General features: G+C 45.4%; 1 protein-coding gene across 6 annotated transcripts in view; it reads left to right on the top strand.

Annotated features, from left to right (window-relative positions):
• The window catches only part of KLHL3 (kelch like family member 3), a 59,581-nt gene that overhangs the window by 29,422 nt on the left and 12,011 nt on the right, over positions 1-18,148 (top strand). For all 6 annotated transcript variants that reach the window (XM_065849316.2, XM_071814737.1, XM_065849313.2 and 3 more), the window contains 6 exons: positions 5,429-5,591; positions 8,508-8,617; positions 12,953-13,069; positions 14,080-14,229; positions 16,761-16,878; positions 17,577-17,774. In XM_065849316.2, the coding sequence (XP_065705388.1) occupies positions 5,429-5,591; positions 8,508-8,617; positions 12,953-13,069; positions 14,080-14,229; positions 16,761-16,878; positions 17,577-17,774 (856 nt within the window). The remainder of the gene's footprint in view (positions 1-5,428; positions 5,592-8,507; positions 8,618-12,952; positions 13,070-14,079; positions 14,230-16,760; positions 16,879-17,576; positions 17,775-18,148) is intronic.

The following is an 18,148-nucleotide window of genomic DNA, read 5'->3' on the forward strand; positions in this document are numbered from 1 at the left end:
AAATAGACTCAAACAAGCAGCGAGTCAAATGTTGTTTTAAGGTTGTGGCAGAGGAATCTGGCTGTTAGTTTTTAAATTCTTCTGGGTAGTCTGAGTTGTCTGGCAGAGCTTTGAGTGGAATATATTTTTTCAAATGAGGGCATTCTTTTTTTCTGTGCGTTTGTGCGCTCAGTCTTGACCTTCTTTGAGGTAAATACTTGGCCAGAAGTGGAAAGAGTAATTGAAAAGCAGCCTACAGATAAAGCAGGATGCTCAGGAAGAGAATGTTTTGCAGTGTCACGTGGCTGTGGCTGCTGGTAAAGCTTTTGCTTTGACTCTCCTTGTCTTTGTGGTAAGAAAAGGCCTGTGCACTTAGCCGCTGATTTCTGGAAGGGTTGCTGGGAGCTCGTGTGTAGATGTGCTTTTTGGTTGGTCTCCGTTTTTGTTTGCACGTGGCAGTTTGAGTGTCTTGTCTTCCTCAGTGTGGCTGGAACACCGGTCAGGGTAACAAGGCTGCGTCCGTGATGCTGGAGAGAGCGGCTTGTTCTGGTGTTCAGGAAATGAGACTCTGTTTTTCTAGGCATGTATTTTTGTAGCTGATTGTCATTTCATTGCACGTAGCGGTGTGTGTGTGTTTGTTTTTTTAAGTAAGGAAGGATGTGTGTACAAGGGGCCAAGCCTGTCCAGTCAGTTCCAGTCATCACCCATGTGGTTTTGAATACTCTTTTCTAACTCCATTGTGAATATGTGGGTGAGAATTGCCCTGACAAATGCAGTCCTGCTTTATGCATTGGAACCTTATTTTCAGGGTGAGATTTCAAGGCAATATAGATGCCGTAATAGGAAGGCTTGGGGATGATGAATGATAGAGAGGCTCCGGTGCTGAGCAGTGGTTTGCCTCTGAACACGCATTTGTGATTTAACCTCCCACTTGTTTGGAAGGCATGAGCCAGGGAGGAGTTTCTGTCCTCATTGCAGTCATGTTGTAGTCTCAGGAAAATCCACCTTGGGATTTCTGTCCCCTCCGCCTCCTGTTGCTCCTCTTCTGTTGCACCCCACATCGAGGTCAGTTGTCAAGAGCCATATGCTTGACAAAAAGATTTCATTCATTTGAAAGTGAAGCTTGGTAAATTTGTTGGGAAGAAAGTTGTGCTGTGCGGTTTCTTAAAAGTAAGGAAAACTGAAGCGGGTGACTTGGGGAAGTGGACAGATGCTCACGTGCAGCCCTGGCTGGTTTCAATGGAACCATATTCATATGTGTCAAACAGAGCACAGGGCCTGCTGTTTTCTGCCTGGAAGGAGTAGCTGGCTGTTTTAACATATCAATTCCTTGAATTTTTCAGTTAGGTCTTGATTTTGCAGATGAATTGACTGCATTGCCTCTTACTTTCCAAAGCTCTTTTCAAACTTGCCGGTTTGATGAAGGGTGATGGGAGCAGAGTCCAGAGATGGAGAAGAGGCTCAACAGAACATCCCTGAGCAGAGCTGAATGAAGAGGCGGTTTGGGAGGAGCCTCTCGTTCTCCTAGGAGGTCCTGTGAAGACACCTGAGGCTGTAGGCAGTGAATTCAGTCCCTCTTCAGTGTGTCCTGCCCATCCTTACTGATGGCGCTTATTTACTTGCAGGCAACCTGAGAATAACCTTCCCAATTAAGAAAGTCATTACCATTAGGGTTGTAATGACTGCCCAGGAAAAGTCGTGATTAACCTGATTTCACAATTAAATTCCTACGAATGAGGTGGAAAGTACCACGTGTGTGGCTGTCCTTGTATACTGCCACAGTTAGAGATATGGCTCCTCTAGAAAGGAGAGTGAGGAGATGGCTGCAGATCAGCTGTCTGGAAGAAATAGGTGTTGAAACTGTCAGCTTTGCAGACGTAATAATTGTAATAAAAATGGCTTGAGAAAGGAGGAGAAAAAGCTTTGCTAGAAGCTGTAGCATTTCCTGTTAGAAGTGTGCTTCTGCACCTCAGCTTTCCCTAGGGACGGAGGACTTCAAAACAAAGGAAGGAGAGGATCTGTGGCAGATGGAGTTGTGATGATAAAGGGTGATAAGTGGGTCAGTTCATCTCCCTTCCGCCTGTTCACTCCAAAAGCTGCAACTATGGTGGGTGCAAGCCCAGAGTGAGGCAGAGAATCTTTTGACTCAGCTTTAGGAGATCCCATAAATTAGGGCTATCTTTACTCCCTGGAGCAAAAACTCTGTGCCTTCCATTGCCTCCCGGAGTGCTGGAGAGTCCTGGTCAGCAACAGGGCTGACTTCTCTGGGGCCTTACAGCTGTTGGGGTGGCCCTTGCTAAGCCTAGGGAAAGTCTTTTGAATTGGACTGGCCTAATAGAAAGGTGAGTAGAATCTTGTGGATGTGACACCAGAGGACTATGCTGTGTCTGATGAATGTCTCCACATTTTTATCGCTCAGTTTAACCAGGGGATGGTGTGTCTGCTTTGTGCGGTGAAGCTGGAGAAGGTAGATCAGGAGTGAAGTCGGCAGCTGCTTCCCTGTTTTCTCTCTCACCTCTATATCCTTTGTCCTTCTCATATCTGCTCCTGGAGAGGTTTTGTGGCTCCCTGATCCTGCCACACACACCTTTGCCTGGGCTGTGTCACCCCAGGTGGAGTATTTAAGTAGAAGCACTGTTGTTCATCCTCTGCACTGCCTGGTAGCAGCTGGGGAGTGATACAGCCTAATTGCCTTCCTTGCACTGAAGTCACATTACAGTGATATAGTTTTATCTCCATTACTTGTGCAATTTAGAGCTGTTCAGTTAAAACTGGCTATTTAACCTGTCTTGCAAATGCAAAATCTGCTTGTTTCACTGGTCGTGAATTCCCCATGGGAAGGTGCTTGGGAGCTGTGTCCCTGTTTTGGCAGATGTGAGGACCCAGCTGTGGCCCTGGATGTGCTGCTGAGGATTAGAGCCAGTACTCTTATTTGATTTCTAGTTTGACTGAATTGTCAAATCTGCTTAAAGCTTTAATACATCCCCTGTGTTGGGGAAATGCTCCTCTCTCAGTCTGCAGAGGATGAATGGGGCAGGTTAACTCTTGGCCAAGATTACCTGGAAGGCTGTGGCAGAGCAGGGAACTGATCCCAGTCTCTGAAGTCCAGTGTTAAGCCCTGTCTATTGAATGAACCTTATAGCAACACAGAGCGCTTTTGGCTGAAAGATGTTTCTAATTCAGAGACAAAGGTTTATAAAAGTATTTAACTGCACAGGCAACGTTCTGTAAAACCTTAGATTGGTACAGAGTCTGCAGAGCGAGCGAGCACAGCTGGTGAACTTGGTGGTTACAGTTATATAGATATGTAGATACACAAACCATAGATGAGGTTTTGGACATAATTTATTCAGCAGTCAGTCTCAGTAGTAATAGCAGATAATTTTGATGTTGATTGAAGAAACAATTAGGTTTTGGTGTGAAGGCTGATCTGGTAGAGAAGCCAGCTCTCTGTGAATCTTTTGCGGTGTTTGGAGTTCAAATACTAAGAGCCAAATCCAGGCCTAAGTGAGTAACTTGCCTGGATATTAATGGGGTTGTAGTTTGGTCCTGCTGCATGTTTAGGCAGGGCATTTCCTCTTGTTATTTCTAAAGGAAACAGACTTTGTGCTAGCGGATATCCTTTGCTTGCTTTTCACCTTCCCTGGTAAAAACAAGATGAGTGGTGAGATGTTCATCTGGGAAATAAGAAAGAAAAAAATCCACTCATGTCTTAACAGGCTATTTATATCCCACTTCTGCAACACATTATATGATAGTGCCCCTTTCCCAGTAACCACGGTGCTGTCAGGCTCCTTCTGCGCTGCCCTGTCAAAGCAGCACGAGGCTGTGAGAGCAGGACTAGGATGTCCGTGCGGCGTGTGGGTATTAGTGGTGGCAGTGAGTAGCCTTGGTTTTAGAGGCAATAACCCCAGACGCTCAGGGTGAGCAGCCCACCTGGCTTTGCAGGCACGTCTGTGGATGGAAGGAGAGCGCCTGGAGGAAGCTCTGGCTGGAAAATGGCCAGAGATGGTTTGCAGAGTCTGACTTCTTTATCCACAGACTTGACGCAGGTCAGGTGCTCGCTTTCTGCTGATATAAGGAGATGGTTCAGCTAGATAGAAAGTGGTTCACAGCTAGGTTTCAAAAATGCAAGAGCATTGCTATCTTAATTTAATCAAAACCACAAACTAATCTCCTCCTGCCATCAAGAGGCTTGGGCCAAAACAGGCTCCTGGGTTAATTGATTTCCTTTTTCTATTGTTCCCTGTTGGGGTGGCTGGTTGGCAGCCTCAGACCTCAGACACGGGATAGCTGGGCTGGAGCTGGAATGCTCAGTGGCTGAGAAACGACCTGGGGCAGGTTGTGAGTGTCCTGCCCCGGTGTGGAATGGGCTGTGGGGGCAGGGACAGGGAGGGAACATCTTTCTCTCTTACACGCCATCAAGATCCAGGGAGGCCAGTGCTGTTGACCTGTTTGTTTTGCTTAACAGCCACTTGTGGTGGTGGTTTTTTTAAATTTTTTTTCTTTCTTTTTTTTTTTTTTTTGGGTTGGAAATAATAACAATTTTCCGGAAATCTGTGCTCAGATGGTGAGCACAGATGCCCAGTTGGAAGGACATGTGTGAAACAGCCAGAGCTATGGAAGAGCTGGGATAAGACACGTCAGCAGTTGCTGTACAAAATAAGACAGGAAGTAGCTGATGTCACGAGCTGTAAGATCCTGACTGACTTTATTTTCTATTTCCTGCCTCACTCACTGGCCTCAGAGGTGTTTTTCCAGCAGATGTCAAATTCCTGGTCCACTTCTGGCTTCCTTTTCTGCACTAAGTTTTCTAGGTACAAAGCAGTATCTCATTTTCAGATGCAGGCATGAACCACAAGTGTCCACAGCACTTTCTGTGAGTGCGAATGAGGGCCGTTGATTTGAATAGTTGGCCCCATCTTTCCTGAGAGCTTTGATTTTACCAAAACCTGCTTGAGCTTCTGTGAACCCCTTCCCTTTTACAGCAGTTTGGGCACCCTGCTCACAAGCCAATTCAGTTTTGTTGGAAATAAATTCAAGGTTTTGAGGACTGCTGGGCTGCTATGGACTTTGAATGTGATGGTAATGCATATAAGTAATATAAGGGTCTTCAGGGGAAAAAATAAATCAATCTGTGTGCAGGACCTACCTGCAGCAAAGCCAGAAGTTCAGGTGCATCTGTGGTTGCTTGTGCTTTGTCCCCTGTTTCCCTGCCTTGAGGTCTTGTGGGGAGAAGAGCTCTGCTTTTAGCCCAACAGGGACAGGTGTTTCCATCTCAGAGCACGGATGGGGGTCTTCTGCATGAGGATAGTGCTAAAACTTTAACCTTCCTTCATACCCCGCAGGGATGTGTCCTTGTCTGAACTGGAATTGCATCCAGTCTGTGCAAGCTGTGAATGAAACTTTCTTTGTTGCTAACTCTAATACCCCTTTCTTGCCTTTGCAGGTTTTGTTGCCAGCTGCTAGTTTATTGCAATTGATGGATGTTAGAAAAAACTGCTGTGACTTTCTTCAGTCCCAGCTGCATCCCACGAACTGCCTTGGAATCCGAGCTTTTGCCGACGTGCACGCGTGCACCGAACTGCTGCAGCAGGCGAACGCCTACGCAGGTGAGGGAAGGGTCGTCCGTGTCGAGTTAAACCTGCTCCCAGGGACAGCGCCTCGTAGGTTGAGCAGGATCAGCACATCCTGGTTGGTCTCTTCATGCTTCTACTATTAGAACAGGGAAGGGACTACTTTATTGGGTTGTAGATTTGTAACTTCATCTGATGCTGCAAATTGTGAAATGTGGTTTGGTCGCAGGGAATGCCTAAGGAGGTAAAAAAACTGGTTATCTGGATCCCACCCTACAAAATAGTTCCTCAGTATGTTCCTAGTAAGCTCTTTGGCTGCCTACTCGAGAGCACAGTGTTGAGATGCTGGTGTCCTCCCTGTGCGCACTGCCCCATGAGAGCAACAGGCAGTGCTGGGCATTTGTGCATTCTAGAAATGTCACCAGGCAAAAGTAATCTTGCAGGTGTGAGTGGGAACACTTAGCTAAAGTTGTGGTGCAGTTTGAGTCTTTGATCTGTGGAGCAATGGCCACTTACCCCGAGGGGGGACAGATTCTTGTTTCCTTGCGAGTGCATGTGTTTGGTTGCAATAAGTAGGCACAGGCAATGTCTTTCAGCCTTTCTTCTCTATGGCCATAAATGTAAAGCTATTTCAAGTGGCTCCATGCTCGTAATTCCCCAGCACCTTCCACTCTTCTCTGGCAGCATTGCCCTTGATCTCTACTTCGGAGAAGCTGGTAGTTTACTCAGTTTGTTCTTCTGCTCTTCTGTCTATTTGTACAGGAAAAAATACACCTGCTGTCTCCCAGAGCACCTGCTCTGTCCTGCAACACTTTCCTTGCTACAATTTTGTCCTAATTAGAGCATAAGTAGGCTCAGTGGAATAAAAATGTGCCCACCAAATCCTCCTCTATTTTCCAGTAAATAAAAGTAAAACCTCTTCAGCTGCTCTGGCTGTATTATCCCCTGGAGGAAAAGGTACCCTGGAAGGAATGGTTAATTGTATAAAGGCTTGCTTGTAATATCTCATTATCCTTGCTTCCAGGCCCTGTTTAATCTTTAACCCAACAAGCAGTGCATTCACTGTATATTTATTTGGTTGTTTGGCAATTAGAAATTCTGCTTTGTTGTTTTATTGGCCTTCGTAAGTCCCAGTTAGTACAACAGCCCATGTAATGTTAATGGCACTCCATTAATAAAAATGCCATTAAAATTCTTTTCACTATGTTGTTTATGTAACGGCATTAAACCAGAAGTCCCCAAGCTCAAGAGTCCGTGTGTGCATGAGCTCAGTTACTTGAGAAATGCTCAGTTCTGGCCAATGGATAACTTTAGTAGGTGGAGGAGCTTTTGTGATGGAGGCACAAGTTACTTTATTAAAAACAGTAAATATTTTTACTTGCTTCTAACTAGTAACAAGAGATCAAATAACTTTCTACTGCCAGATAAGAATGAATAGGAGGTTGTGTCCAGAAGTCAGAGTGCCATCCAGTTTACTGTGTGGGGAGCATTTCCTGCTTCTCAAGTATTTAAGACCAGAAGAGTTCATTAGATCTTCTGTATGATTTCCAGCATAAAATAGAATTAAACTTTATCCAGATACTGCTATTTTTAGTCAGAGCCTTTGGCTTAGCTGTGGTGTTTTGTTTTCCCATTAGACCAAGTAGGGTCTGTGGCTGGGGAAGCCCAAGTGCCCTCTGTGATCTCCAGGGAGCTCCTCTCTGGAAGTTGTGCCAGCTCGTGTCACTGTGCTGCTGCTTTTTGGCAGAGAACTTTGCAGATGTTGCTGCGGAGGGAGCTCTTTGAATACAGGAGTCTGAGCTTCTCAAAGCCACAGGGATTAGGGCTTGAAAAAAGCTGCTTCAGATAAAGTGTGTAAGATTATGCTTCTATATTTCAGCCAAAGATAAATGGGACTTGGCAAAAGGCAGGCAAGATTAAATTGGCATGTGTATCTTACAAATGCTTGCAAAACTAAAATTGTCTGCAACTGGTTAACAATGGTTTTGACCTAGAAATTATTTTTTAGGAAGCAATTTTTCCTAGTGCCCTTTGGCCAGATGTAAAGCTTGACAGATTTGATGATCCTTTTTGGATCTTTATTGCAATCAGTCAAAATTCTTCCAGTTTGGGATTATAAACAGTGATGTGTATTTTGTTTTCAAGTGGCTCCCGAAGTTACAGCATGGAGGGATTTGGAGGCAAAAAGGGAGCAAAGGGAATTTGCAGAATTAAATTGAAAGGGACAAAGCTGCTGGGGAAGATGGATGCTGAGGTTTTGGAGCAGGAGAAAGGTTAAATTTACACATTTTTGGGGAAAGAAGCAAAAGGTAGAAGGAGAGGAGGAGAGCTGATGCCATGTGCATGCATGGGACAAGGATCTGCCCCTTGCCCATCTCTCAGAGCACCTCCCTGCATGTACAGATTCAGGTGGATGCCCTGATATCCCTCACTATTTGCTGCTGTTATGCACCAAACTGGCTGTTTGGCTGATTTATGTTAAAGATGGGCTTTCCTTTGAATACCTGCAAATCTCAAGGACCCTTGCTAGAGTCTGTCATCCAAGTGTTGAGCAGATCTGCTGCTCTCTAGGATGTTAAAGTAGGTAAGGACTGAATCTTGAGGTGACCAGGTTATTTACTACCTTAGAAATATATTGGCACTTTTCTCAATTGCCACTTCTAATCATATTTGCCACTGGGTGGTACTTAGTGGCTTTACAGGAAGTTAAGTTCCCATTTAGTGTCATTTATGAAAGTGTTGCATGGGGCTTGTGTTACTTGAAATAACATCCGATTTCTTTAATGTGTTCTGAGGCTATTTTCTGTTCTGCGATGCAGTCGCAGCGTGTTGTTTGTCTCGAGTGCTCGGAGCTGTAACAATAGCAGTTCTCTGAATGCTGTAGTCCTTCTGTTGACTTAAAGCATGGATTTCTTTATAATTTTCTGTTCCCCCTTTTCATTTGTTGAACAGAGCAGCACTTTCCTGAGGTGATGCTAGGAGAAGAATTTCTTAGCCTTAGTCTGGACCAGGTTTGCAGTTTAATATCCAGTGACAAGCTCACAGTCTCCTCTGAAGAAAAGGTATAGTAAATTGTATAGCAACAGTGAATGTAAGAATGCTGGAATGTTTCTAGATCTTGATCGGGAACTGTTCTCATGTTATGCTCTTTAGGGGCCATTTTCCAACAGAACACATATGGAAAGGAAAATTTAAAATAATGTTAATCCTAAAACCACATAAAAGTGACCTTCACTTCGCTGGTGCTTGTAGGAAGTAATGATTCTCAGATCCATATCTCTTCCAAAAGCCCTGGGGGCCAGAACCGAATGCCTTCCCTCTCTGGAAAACTAGGACCCTCCCATCTGCAGATGGTGTAAAACTTGTATTACCTGCTATAAAAACCTCAAAAAAGGTGAATTTCATTAGGCCAGGGAGGAGTATTGCCTTCTGTTGCACATCAGGCAGAACAAGTAAAGGAGGCCTGAAACCAAGAAGAGGGAAGGAAACATTTTTCTAGCATCATCAGTGTTTGTAAGGGTAGAGGTGTTGATGTGTTGTTTCGTGGTTGAAATGTTCAGCTCATCTTGTGTGTGGTTTGTATTCTTGGGAAGGAGAAGGACCAGTAGTTACGGCACTTGGTGAACACCAGGTGCAGCTCCTGTTTCTGGTGTGGGCTTCTTGCATGATGTGCAGCAGGTTTATGGGGAGAGGTGTGTGCCTCGAGTCCTTTAGCCCACCTCCACATTGTCCCTATGGGGAGATGGACCTTTGTGGGGGGCTACAAGAGAACTTGAGGACTATGTGGCTTGTAACTTCAGGACCCTTGTTGAATGGCTGTATTTTGGTGGGATGAGGCTGGACCTGGTGCTGCTGGTCAGGCTGCACATCCAGGGATGTGCACCATCCTGCTCAGCCCCTCCAGGCTGCAGATGGGTGCTGCTTGGACCCATATGGACCATAAAGGTTGCCAGACAAGCTGTCCCACTTGAGATGTGAATGCAGCAATGCCTCATCCAGATCCTGAGCCAGCAAACTCGGAGGCTTTGGGTTTGCATTTCTGCAGGTGTGGGGCTAGAGTGGGCATCTTGGTGGGGTCCTGAGAGGTACCAGGCAGGACCAAGAAGGGAAAAAACAAGCAGCCTGCAAATTTTTCCAGTCCTGTGCAGCATTGTTAAAAAGCTTTTATTGGCCTTGTGCCCAGCGAAATCAAAGTGCTCTCTCCCTCATTTGAGATTTATACAATCAAAACCAGTATTTCTTTAGCTGATTGTAAAAGTTGAGAATGGAAGGCAGTGGAAGGAAATGAGTGCATAAGCTGCATGTTCAAAACAACAGATACAAATAACAGGAGAGAGAGAGAGAATGGGTTTGGAACATAAACATGACACATGTGCTGGAGTCCAAAGAAATGCTGAAAATTGAGGACAGAGTCTTAGGCTGCTGTTTTCTATTAGCTTTGTGACAGATGAGCAGCTTTCTTGACCTTTATTCTTCCTATCTGTTAAGGTGTGAGATATGTATTACGAAAAAACGAGTATATGTAAAAGTATATATATGTGTTTGTATGTCTATACATACATATTTATGCATGTGCATATGTGATGGATAAGTATTTTTAAGCCACCCCTCCTGCCACCCCCTAACTAATACCAATTTGCCTAATAAAATATATCCTTTAACTCTACAAATTTTGGCATACTTGTATCCATAAGCTATCATGACTGCAAAAAAAATGTCTGCTATCACAGAAATCAAATTTAATTGTAAAATGGTGATGTTTTCCCCTTTATTCAAAGATAATGTTCCTTTCTCTCCCTCTCCCCCATGCTTTTGCCAGCCTCTGCAGTTGCACAGTCCCTTTTTGCCCAGGGCAAAGGGTTATTTTGGTCCCTGCCTGCTCTTTCTGCTATAGCTGAGTACTTTGAAGACAGTTTTGTCAGTGCTTGCTGTACCTGACCTAATTGGCTCTTTAATTCAAACAGTGTAAGGAAGCAAGGAAAAACTGTAAAAAATCATTTTTATTCTTGTTTACTAATGATGTGTGAAACAGAGGAGCTTCCAGCCCCTGTGAAAAGGCTTTCTGCCAGCTCAGAACAGTGAAGAATTAAGGTTTGTTTTTTAATGGGTTAGGATTTTTGGATTGGGGATTTTACACAGAGCCCAACTCGCTGTGTCATGCTGCTAACGTGCAGTAGAAGCTGATGCAGAGTTTGGTCCTCACTCCTGTGAGTATCGTAACAACTGGATTTTTGGCTGAAGAGACTGAGAAGACACCTGGGCTTGCTCTTTGCTTAGGCAGTGTGTAGAAAGGGGATATTGCAGGCTTTTACCCTTCTACTCCACTGAGTGGGAAATCTGCTTTTCCCAAGCTCGGGACTGCTCCTGCAGCTGGGCAGGTGCTGCTGACCCGACCTGTGTCTGTGCTCTGAGCAGAGCTGGGGGGTAACTGCTCAGTGCATCCCACCAGCTGTGGGTCCTGCATGACTGGAAAACCCCCGCTTTGCTGGGGGGGCTGCAGCAGCTGCTTGGGGTCTGCAGTCGAGGGAGGGCACAGCCATAGTGCAAACAAATGTAGCCTTTAGATAGAGAGAGTGCTGTCGTGGATTAAGATTCCCTCCCCGATGAAATTAGGAATCGGAGCCAATGGAAGGTGCCAGAATCTGTTTGTTTGTTTCAATTTTAATTTATTATTTTTAGAGTAGGCACAGCAGGGTAGCATCAGTGTGTGCTCTGTAACTCAGCATTTGTGCAGAAGAGGTTAATGAAAAGAATGCTTGTTGGCTAAACATTTGCCTTTATGCTTTTTCCACACTCATTTGCAATTAAAAATCTTAAACAACCTAGTTTCTACTTTAAATGCCTTGTAGCCAAAGTGAAAGTGTTTGTTTATTTATTTTCATTTAAAAATACTTAAAAGGTTCTGCAGTAGTTATTTTCTTCTGGGGTTTGATTACAGGGCTCCCTGTTGCATTTAAATTCTCATCTCAACTCCTGAATTCCAAGCAGTTCAGCAAGAGCATTTGTTGGCAGAAGAAATGAGACTGGTGCTTTACTGCCTTAAGTATATAGTTTAGCATAAGAGGAGGAAACCCCTTTCCCTTCTGCCTCTCCTTTGTGGGAGGACACATCTGCCAGCGCCTCCTGCGAATACATTTGCCAGCAACAATTGGGGACTGAGAGATGGTGCCCTCAGCCCTGGTTAATTTTTTCAAATCAGTGACCTTGGACCACACCAAATGGTTTCTTGGGGAGTGATGGGAAGGGTGGAAAAAAAGGAAAAAATATTTGTGCAGATTGGCCTGACCATTTGGTGACCCCAGCGGGAAGTTGAAACCAAGAGCACGTGCTTGGGCATGGGGCCAGGGATGCTTTCTGGGGGAAGCACGGGGTCTGGGGAAGAGGGCTCTGTCAGCCCCCCATGGGTAACCAGATAGTGAGAGAACTTGGGGAATTTGGCCTGTAGATGCGAGTTAAGGGTCTGACTTTAATTCTGGCTCTGCAGGGAAACTCTGCTGCAAGGATCCAGACCCTGCTGAGAGCGGCCCAGCCCCTCTCCTGGCCTGGCTGGGTGTTTCAGGAAGCTTTACCCTCTCCCGGTGACATTTTCAGGCTTTTTTTCTGGCAGGAGAGAGGCTCCCAGTTACACAAGCACATGCATATTCATGCCAGGAGCCCACACAGGACGCATCCGTTCATCACACCAGGTCTGCGTGGCTCCTGCTGTGTGGGGCTGTTTGTGCCCAGTTCGTCACGGAGTCAAAGTTTGGATGTTTATCTGAACCGGTTGGATCTGGGAGAGAGTAAAACTAGATTTTGGTTCAGACCAGAAGTCCGGCGTGCCCTTGGTTCCCTGCAGGAGTACCTGGGTATTTTTAGTGGTGGAACGCGTGCGTGGCTGCAGATGGGGCTTTTCCTGCGCGTGTGGTGACCTTGTCTAGAAGACTGCTTGTTTTTTGGGGGGAGGAAGAACTAGTGCAGTGATTAAATATGATGGTAAACATCATGACTTACTGTGTGTGGCCAGACTCCTTTGGGAGGGGAGATCTCTGTTATCTGGAGTAGTGGTTGTGGCTGATTTCATGAATAATGTCCAGTGCAAATGTCAGCAGGCTAATTAAGTTTCCTGGCTGCCTTCCTGTACTCATGTCCAAGAGGCATATGATTGTCCTGGACACACGTTTAGCTTTGAGAGTGATACAGCACATCTAGATGTGAAGTTGCTTATTAATACGCATGGTCAACTCACCTCTTTGCTACCGTGGTGCTTGTGCTCTGTGCATAGTCACGACTTTTTCATCCGTTTAATAGAGATCTTGCACCTCCTTCCTTCCATATCATGAAATCACAACGCTTCTGATTTTGGGCTCTGCAAGCCTGTTCTTTCTACTCCGTTTAATTGTACTTTATCTGTGTAGGTCTTTGAAGCGGTTATTTCTTGGATAAATTATGAGAAGGAATCTCGCTTAGAGCACATGGCTAAACTGATGGAGCATGTTCGCCTACCCCTTTTGCCCAGAGATTATCTTGTACAGGTTAGTCTGCAAATAAGTAATTAATACTTGCACTTCAGTTGCTGACAGCTCCTTAATCAATGGCTTGGCTGTTTGTGTCTGAGATGGGTAACTTGGCATGTCGTGGAGTCTGAAAACAGAGAAATAAAAGGAAAAACTCGATGGACTCTGAAATCAATGTGTGTGTGCAGAAACCTTCATGTGACCTGTGCTCTGCCAGACAGTGCCTGGAGTGGAGCTCCTGCCCTTCTTGGTGGAAGCATTTAGAAGTTAATATCTTGCTTTTTTCACTCTGAAAATACCCAGGTGGCAGTGTTACAAGCTGTGCAGTTTTTTCCCTAATGCACAGGTACATTTAGCTTGGTGAAAACAGATAATGTGTGATAATTTTGGCTTAAGACATGCGCTGCACATAGAGATGGGTCTGTGTGAGTGGCAGGGGAGGTGCTCACTTAGTCTGACTGAGACGTTGTTCTTGATGAGTTAAGTCCTGGGATCTGGGCCTTGATAATGAGCTGAGAACCCCTGAAGAAGGGCTTGGCATATGGGCCCCTTCACTGCTCTGCTTTTGTCGTGTGTCTGAAAAAAATCAATACAATTGAAATAAGATTGGTGTTCACAAGATGAACGCACCATGTATTTTTTTTTTTTCCTCTCAACTGTGTCTTCTGATTGAGTAAAAGGTATTGACTCTCCTTAAAAATTCTGACTCAAATAAAAGAATTTACTTATTTTGTACCCAGATTCCTGGTGAATTCTCCTCTGCTGAGTTAAGTGTCTGGCAGAGGGTGGTAAAAGAGAGAGAGCACAGCTACTCATGAGTGATACTGGAAAAAAGTGAGCTCGGATGTTACTGCATGTGTTTCTTTCGGCAGAGCTGGGAGTCTGTGTTTGTCCTCTGCATATTTTTTTTTAAATATTGGTACTTTGGAAGAGAAATTCCAGGTTTCCTGTTCTTTCTACAAAGCTGCTTGTGACCTGAGACACCAAGTACATTGGTTTAAATCTTTCATATGTGTGCCTGTTCTCAGACAGTTGAAGAAGAAGCTTTAATCAAGAATAACAACACCTGTAAAGACTTCCTTATCGAGGCCATGAAATATCATTTACTTCCTCTGGATCAAAGGCAACTGATAAAGAATCCCAGAACAAAGCCGAGGACTCCTGTCAGCCTGCCAAAGGTGAGCTGAGTTTGTCACTTCGTGTCACCTCACACCATATTGCTGTGGTGGCATTTTCTATCTTGAAAGGAGCTTGTGTACTTGCCGCATTATTTCTCACTAACTCCATAATCATCCTTTGAAGTGTTTTTACTCCCTCTTCTGCTATTGTCTGTGCCCACCAAGGATACATAATTAAGTCGGATAAACTTAAATAAGCCCTTAGGAGAAGCAATCTCTCTGCTCCCAGGAGCAAGGCTCTGCTCTCAGAACATTTTTTTGTCAGCCACAAGTGGTTTTGTGAACGGCTGTTGCTCCTAAAGCTGTGGCTTGAGCATCGCTGACCTGCGGAGAGGCTGCAGGCAGCTGCTTGTGGTGCCGGGCGGGCTGGTGGGGGTTCCTGCTGGCTCGCACCGCTGCCCAGGAGGGTGCAGTAGGTGTCTTTTCCCATCTCCGTAGTCAGAAGCCACGAAAGAACAGCACCCAGAGCTGTGAGCAGGAAGTCTGAAGCAAATTTCAATAGACTCAAAGCAGCTACTGAATAAATAATCCATGTTACTCCCTGCATTTATGCTGCAGGCAAGTGATGCTCTGGCCACCGCTTTATTAGTGAAGAAGAAAATGACAACAGAAACTATTTTTCCTGTGCCCTGGAGATAAACGCGGTTCAGTACAATGTCTGTCAACAGCCTGTCACTGCAGTTATTAATGAGCATTTAGGAGATTGTAAGATATCAAAACCACAGTGTGTTTTTCTGAGCACGAATCGTAAGGAGCTTGGTTTGTGGAACGGTGTATGAGATCTGTGCTACGAGGGACTGTTCAGATGTTTAGATACTGGACTGTCCATCAAGAAACTGGTTCTGCAGAGTGTGTTGGTGTGTCATGCCCCTTCTGCTGCTGGCACTGAGATGATTTTGGTAGAACACAGCTTTGGGGGTATCATGGTGGGCTGATGTGACCCTTGTTCAAGGACTAAAGTAGTTAAGGATGGAAATGAACAGTGAACCACTGAGTTCAGAGGTTCTCGACATCTTCTATAGCATGACCTATGAGTATAAACCCAACTCTTCTGCAGATCTCTCCTCCATTCTTTTTAACTGTAAAGAAAGAGGAAAAGGTGATGATCTTCCAACAATCCAGTTACTAAGAAACTTTGATCTGGTCTGTAGGCCCCGCTGAGGAGGGATTACCATCTGCTGTGAAAGCTCTTAATTCTGTAATCGTGTGAAGCTCTGCAGCTTTCCACGGAAGACTGTTACACAACCAGCAGTCAGGCTGCTAATTTAGATTCAATTTGCTTTCTAATGTCACATTCTCATCTTTGTAGATCAAACAGTCTACTATTTTCATACTCTTCAAAGTCTTTAAATTGCTTTATAGCTCCATACTTTTAAAGCAACCATACCTGGAGTTGAGCTCGTTACCTGAGTGACCTCGAGTGACAATGTTATCCCCTCAGCTACTCACAGCTGCCCTGCAGAGGCTAAAATCAGTCTCCCATCTACTTTTTGACTATACTTGAAGCCCCGTTATCTAGCTCCTTGGCCTTGTAACAAGCAGATTGTCTTGGGTAGTGTTTGCTCCTGCTGCTTTGCTGTGATAAGGGGAGGAATTCTTCCCTCTGATAGCTGTGGAGGGTAAGTACGTGTTCAGAACAAAGTGCAGATTGAGTTGTTTGTGGGTGCAAGTGGACTCAGGAGTGATGGGCAGCCTTTGAGTGCTGAGCTGTTGGTTCCTGGGACCACCACCCCTGGGCAAGTCAGCAAGTCTATGGGGAGTTTGTCTTTGGGTGGCAGCTGGGGCAGGTTTGGGAAGGACCACACTGCACACCATCTGGCCCTTCTCGCTTTTCCACCAGCATCCACTGCTTACTGTTGCTGTGAATGGAGTCTGGGGCTGCATGGACCTTTAGCCTGATCCAGCAGAGTGGTTCTTGAGTTCCTGAGGCTGCCCTTGATCACCTTCATAGAGATCTTCCCTATCTGTAAGGAATTTAGGGTTTAATTACTGGATTTGCATCAATACATATGGCAGCCAAAAGCCTTAATGAAGCTGATAAATCACTTCCTTCAGCAGCCCAGGTCTTAATAGCCTGGGTGATTTCCCTGAGTGTCATCTTCCCTGCAGGTGACAATACAGCTGTCAGGTTTTATTTGCTAAGTGGCATTGATTATTTTTAGCACCACTGTGAAGACAATGACTAAACAGTGGGCTGGCTCTGGAAATTATCCTGGGATGTTCTTCACTTAAAAATACTACTGCAGTGAGTCTTGCATATGTCATGGTGCAAAGTGGTTTCATGGGGAAATGGAACACGTTGCCCACTTCAGAATGGTGAGGAATGGTTGATGGTGCTGCCATATCTAGCGTGCATTGGATTGGAGATTACTTTTTAGGTGGTTTTTTTTGCCCCCTGCAGAGGCTTTTAGTACATCTGCAGCATGTTTTTGGCAGCTGCTCTTGACCGTGCTGTGCTGATGGTTTCTTTGCAGAGAGCAGCTGCCTGGGCTGGTGTCTGAGGTTTTCTAGCTCTCATCTTCCCTCTCCAGGTGATGATTGTGGTGGGCGGGCAAGCGCCCAAAGCCATTCGCAGTGTGGAGTGCTATGATTTTGAGGAGGAGCGGTGGGATCAGGTTGCTGAGCTTCCTTCCCGGAGATGCAGAGCAGGTAACAAGAACTTTACTTACAACCTTTGTTTTCCCAGTGCAGTTTTTCAGGGCTGGATAGATGTTGTCGCACGTTCCTTCAGCCTTCCTCTGTGCCCCCGCTCTTTCTTTTTGCCATTTCTTCCTTCTCTTTCCCTATGCACCTGTGCCCTTCTCGTTCAGGTGGCTGCCCTGCTCTCTAGAGGGGTTGCTCCTGCCTGTCTACCCTTCACGGCTACTCTCCCCTTCACCACCTTTCTCTTCTGGCTGCTTGTCCATCAGTGTCTCCCCTCCTCCTCCCATTCCACTGGCCTGGCAGCCCACAGGGATCCAGATTTCCATGCTGGTTTCCTAGTGCAAATCAACAGAGCTGAGTCTGACCCTCTGGATGCTGAAGGGTGATGGAGAGCAGATCTGTAGATTGGGAGTGTTCTTCTGAAGACATCTGAGAGGGTTGTGAATGTGGATCACCATTTGGTGTCTTTTCTGGCTCACCTACTCACGCAGGTGTGAAATCCATCTGTGCCTTATGTTGCTGTGTATTTCTGTGCATTTCATTTTCCATATATACATGTATTTTTTATCATACTTGGCTCCGATGCTTTTAACCTACAGAAAAAGACTTGCCTGCGTTCTGCTCTTACCTGCTGTGCTACACACCTCAGCAGACACCCCAGCTGTTTGTAAAACCTCTGTAAAATCTCTCTCCTCTCTTCCCAGGTGTGGTATTCATGGCTGGCAATGTTTATGCCGTCGGGGGCTTTAACGGATCTTTACGGGTACGGACAGTTGATGTGTACGATGGTGTGAAGGACCAGTGGACGTCCATAGCCAGCATGCAGGAACGACGAAGCACTTTAGGCGCTGCAGTGCTCAATGATCTCCTGTACGCAGTGGGCGGCTTTGATGGCAGCACTGGTAGGTGACTGAGCAAAAACCATGCAGTGCCTGGCCCGAAATAATGTTTTCAGAGATCCCTGCAAAGACAGCAAAGCTTTAGAGAGGTTCCTCCACCCTTCCTCTATGATTTTGTAGAGAAAGAGCTAGAGATTGGGTTTGCCGTGTGTTGTAACTAACCACGTGCACATTCTGACCCATCAGTAATTGCAGAGTATTTTTTTTCCTTTTTAAGTTAAATTTTTCGTAGCAACGTAAATAAAATGCCAGCAGGGCATCTTACAGGGTATGTGTCTGGGATTTATCTTGGCATAACTGCATGTTTAGATTCGCACCCTCTGCTTCTGCTGTAGAGCTTTGCCACTTGGTTAAGCCATAAAGTAACTTTTTCAGCG

The sequence above is a fragment of the Patagioenas fasciata genome, chromosome 14 (assembly GCF_037038585.1).
Source record: "Patagioenas fasciata isolate bPatFas1 chromosome 14, bPatFas1.hap1, whole genome shotgun sequence".
Lineage (NCBI taxonomy): Eukaryota > Metazoa > Chordata > Aves > Columbiformes > Columbidae > Patagioenas > Patagioenas fasciata.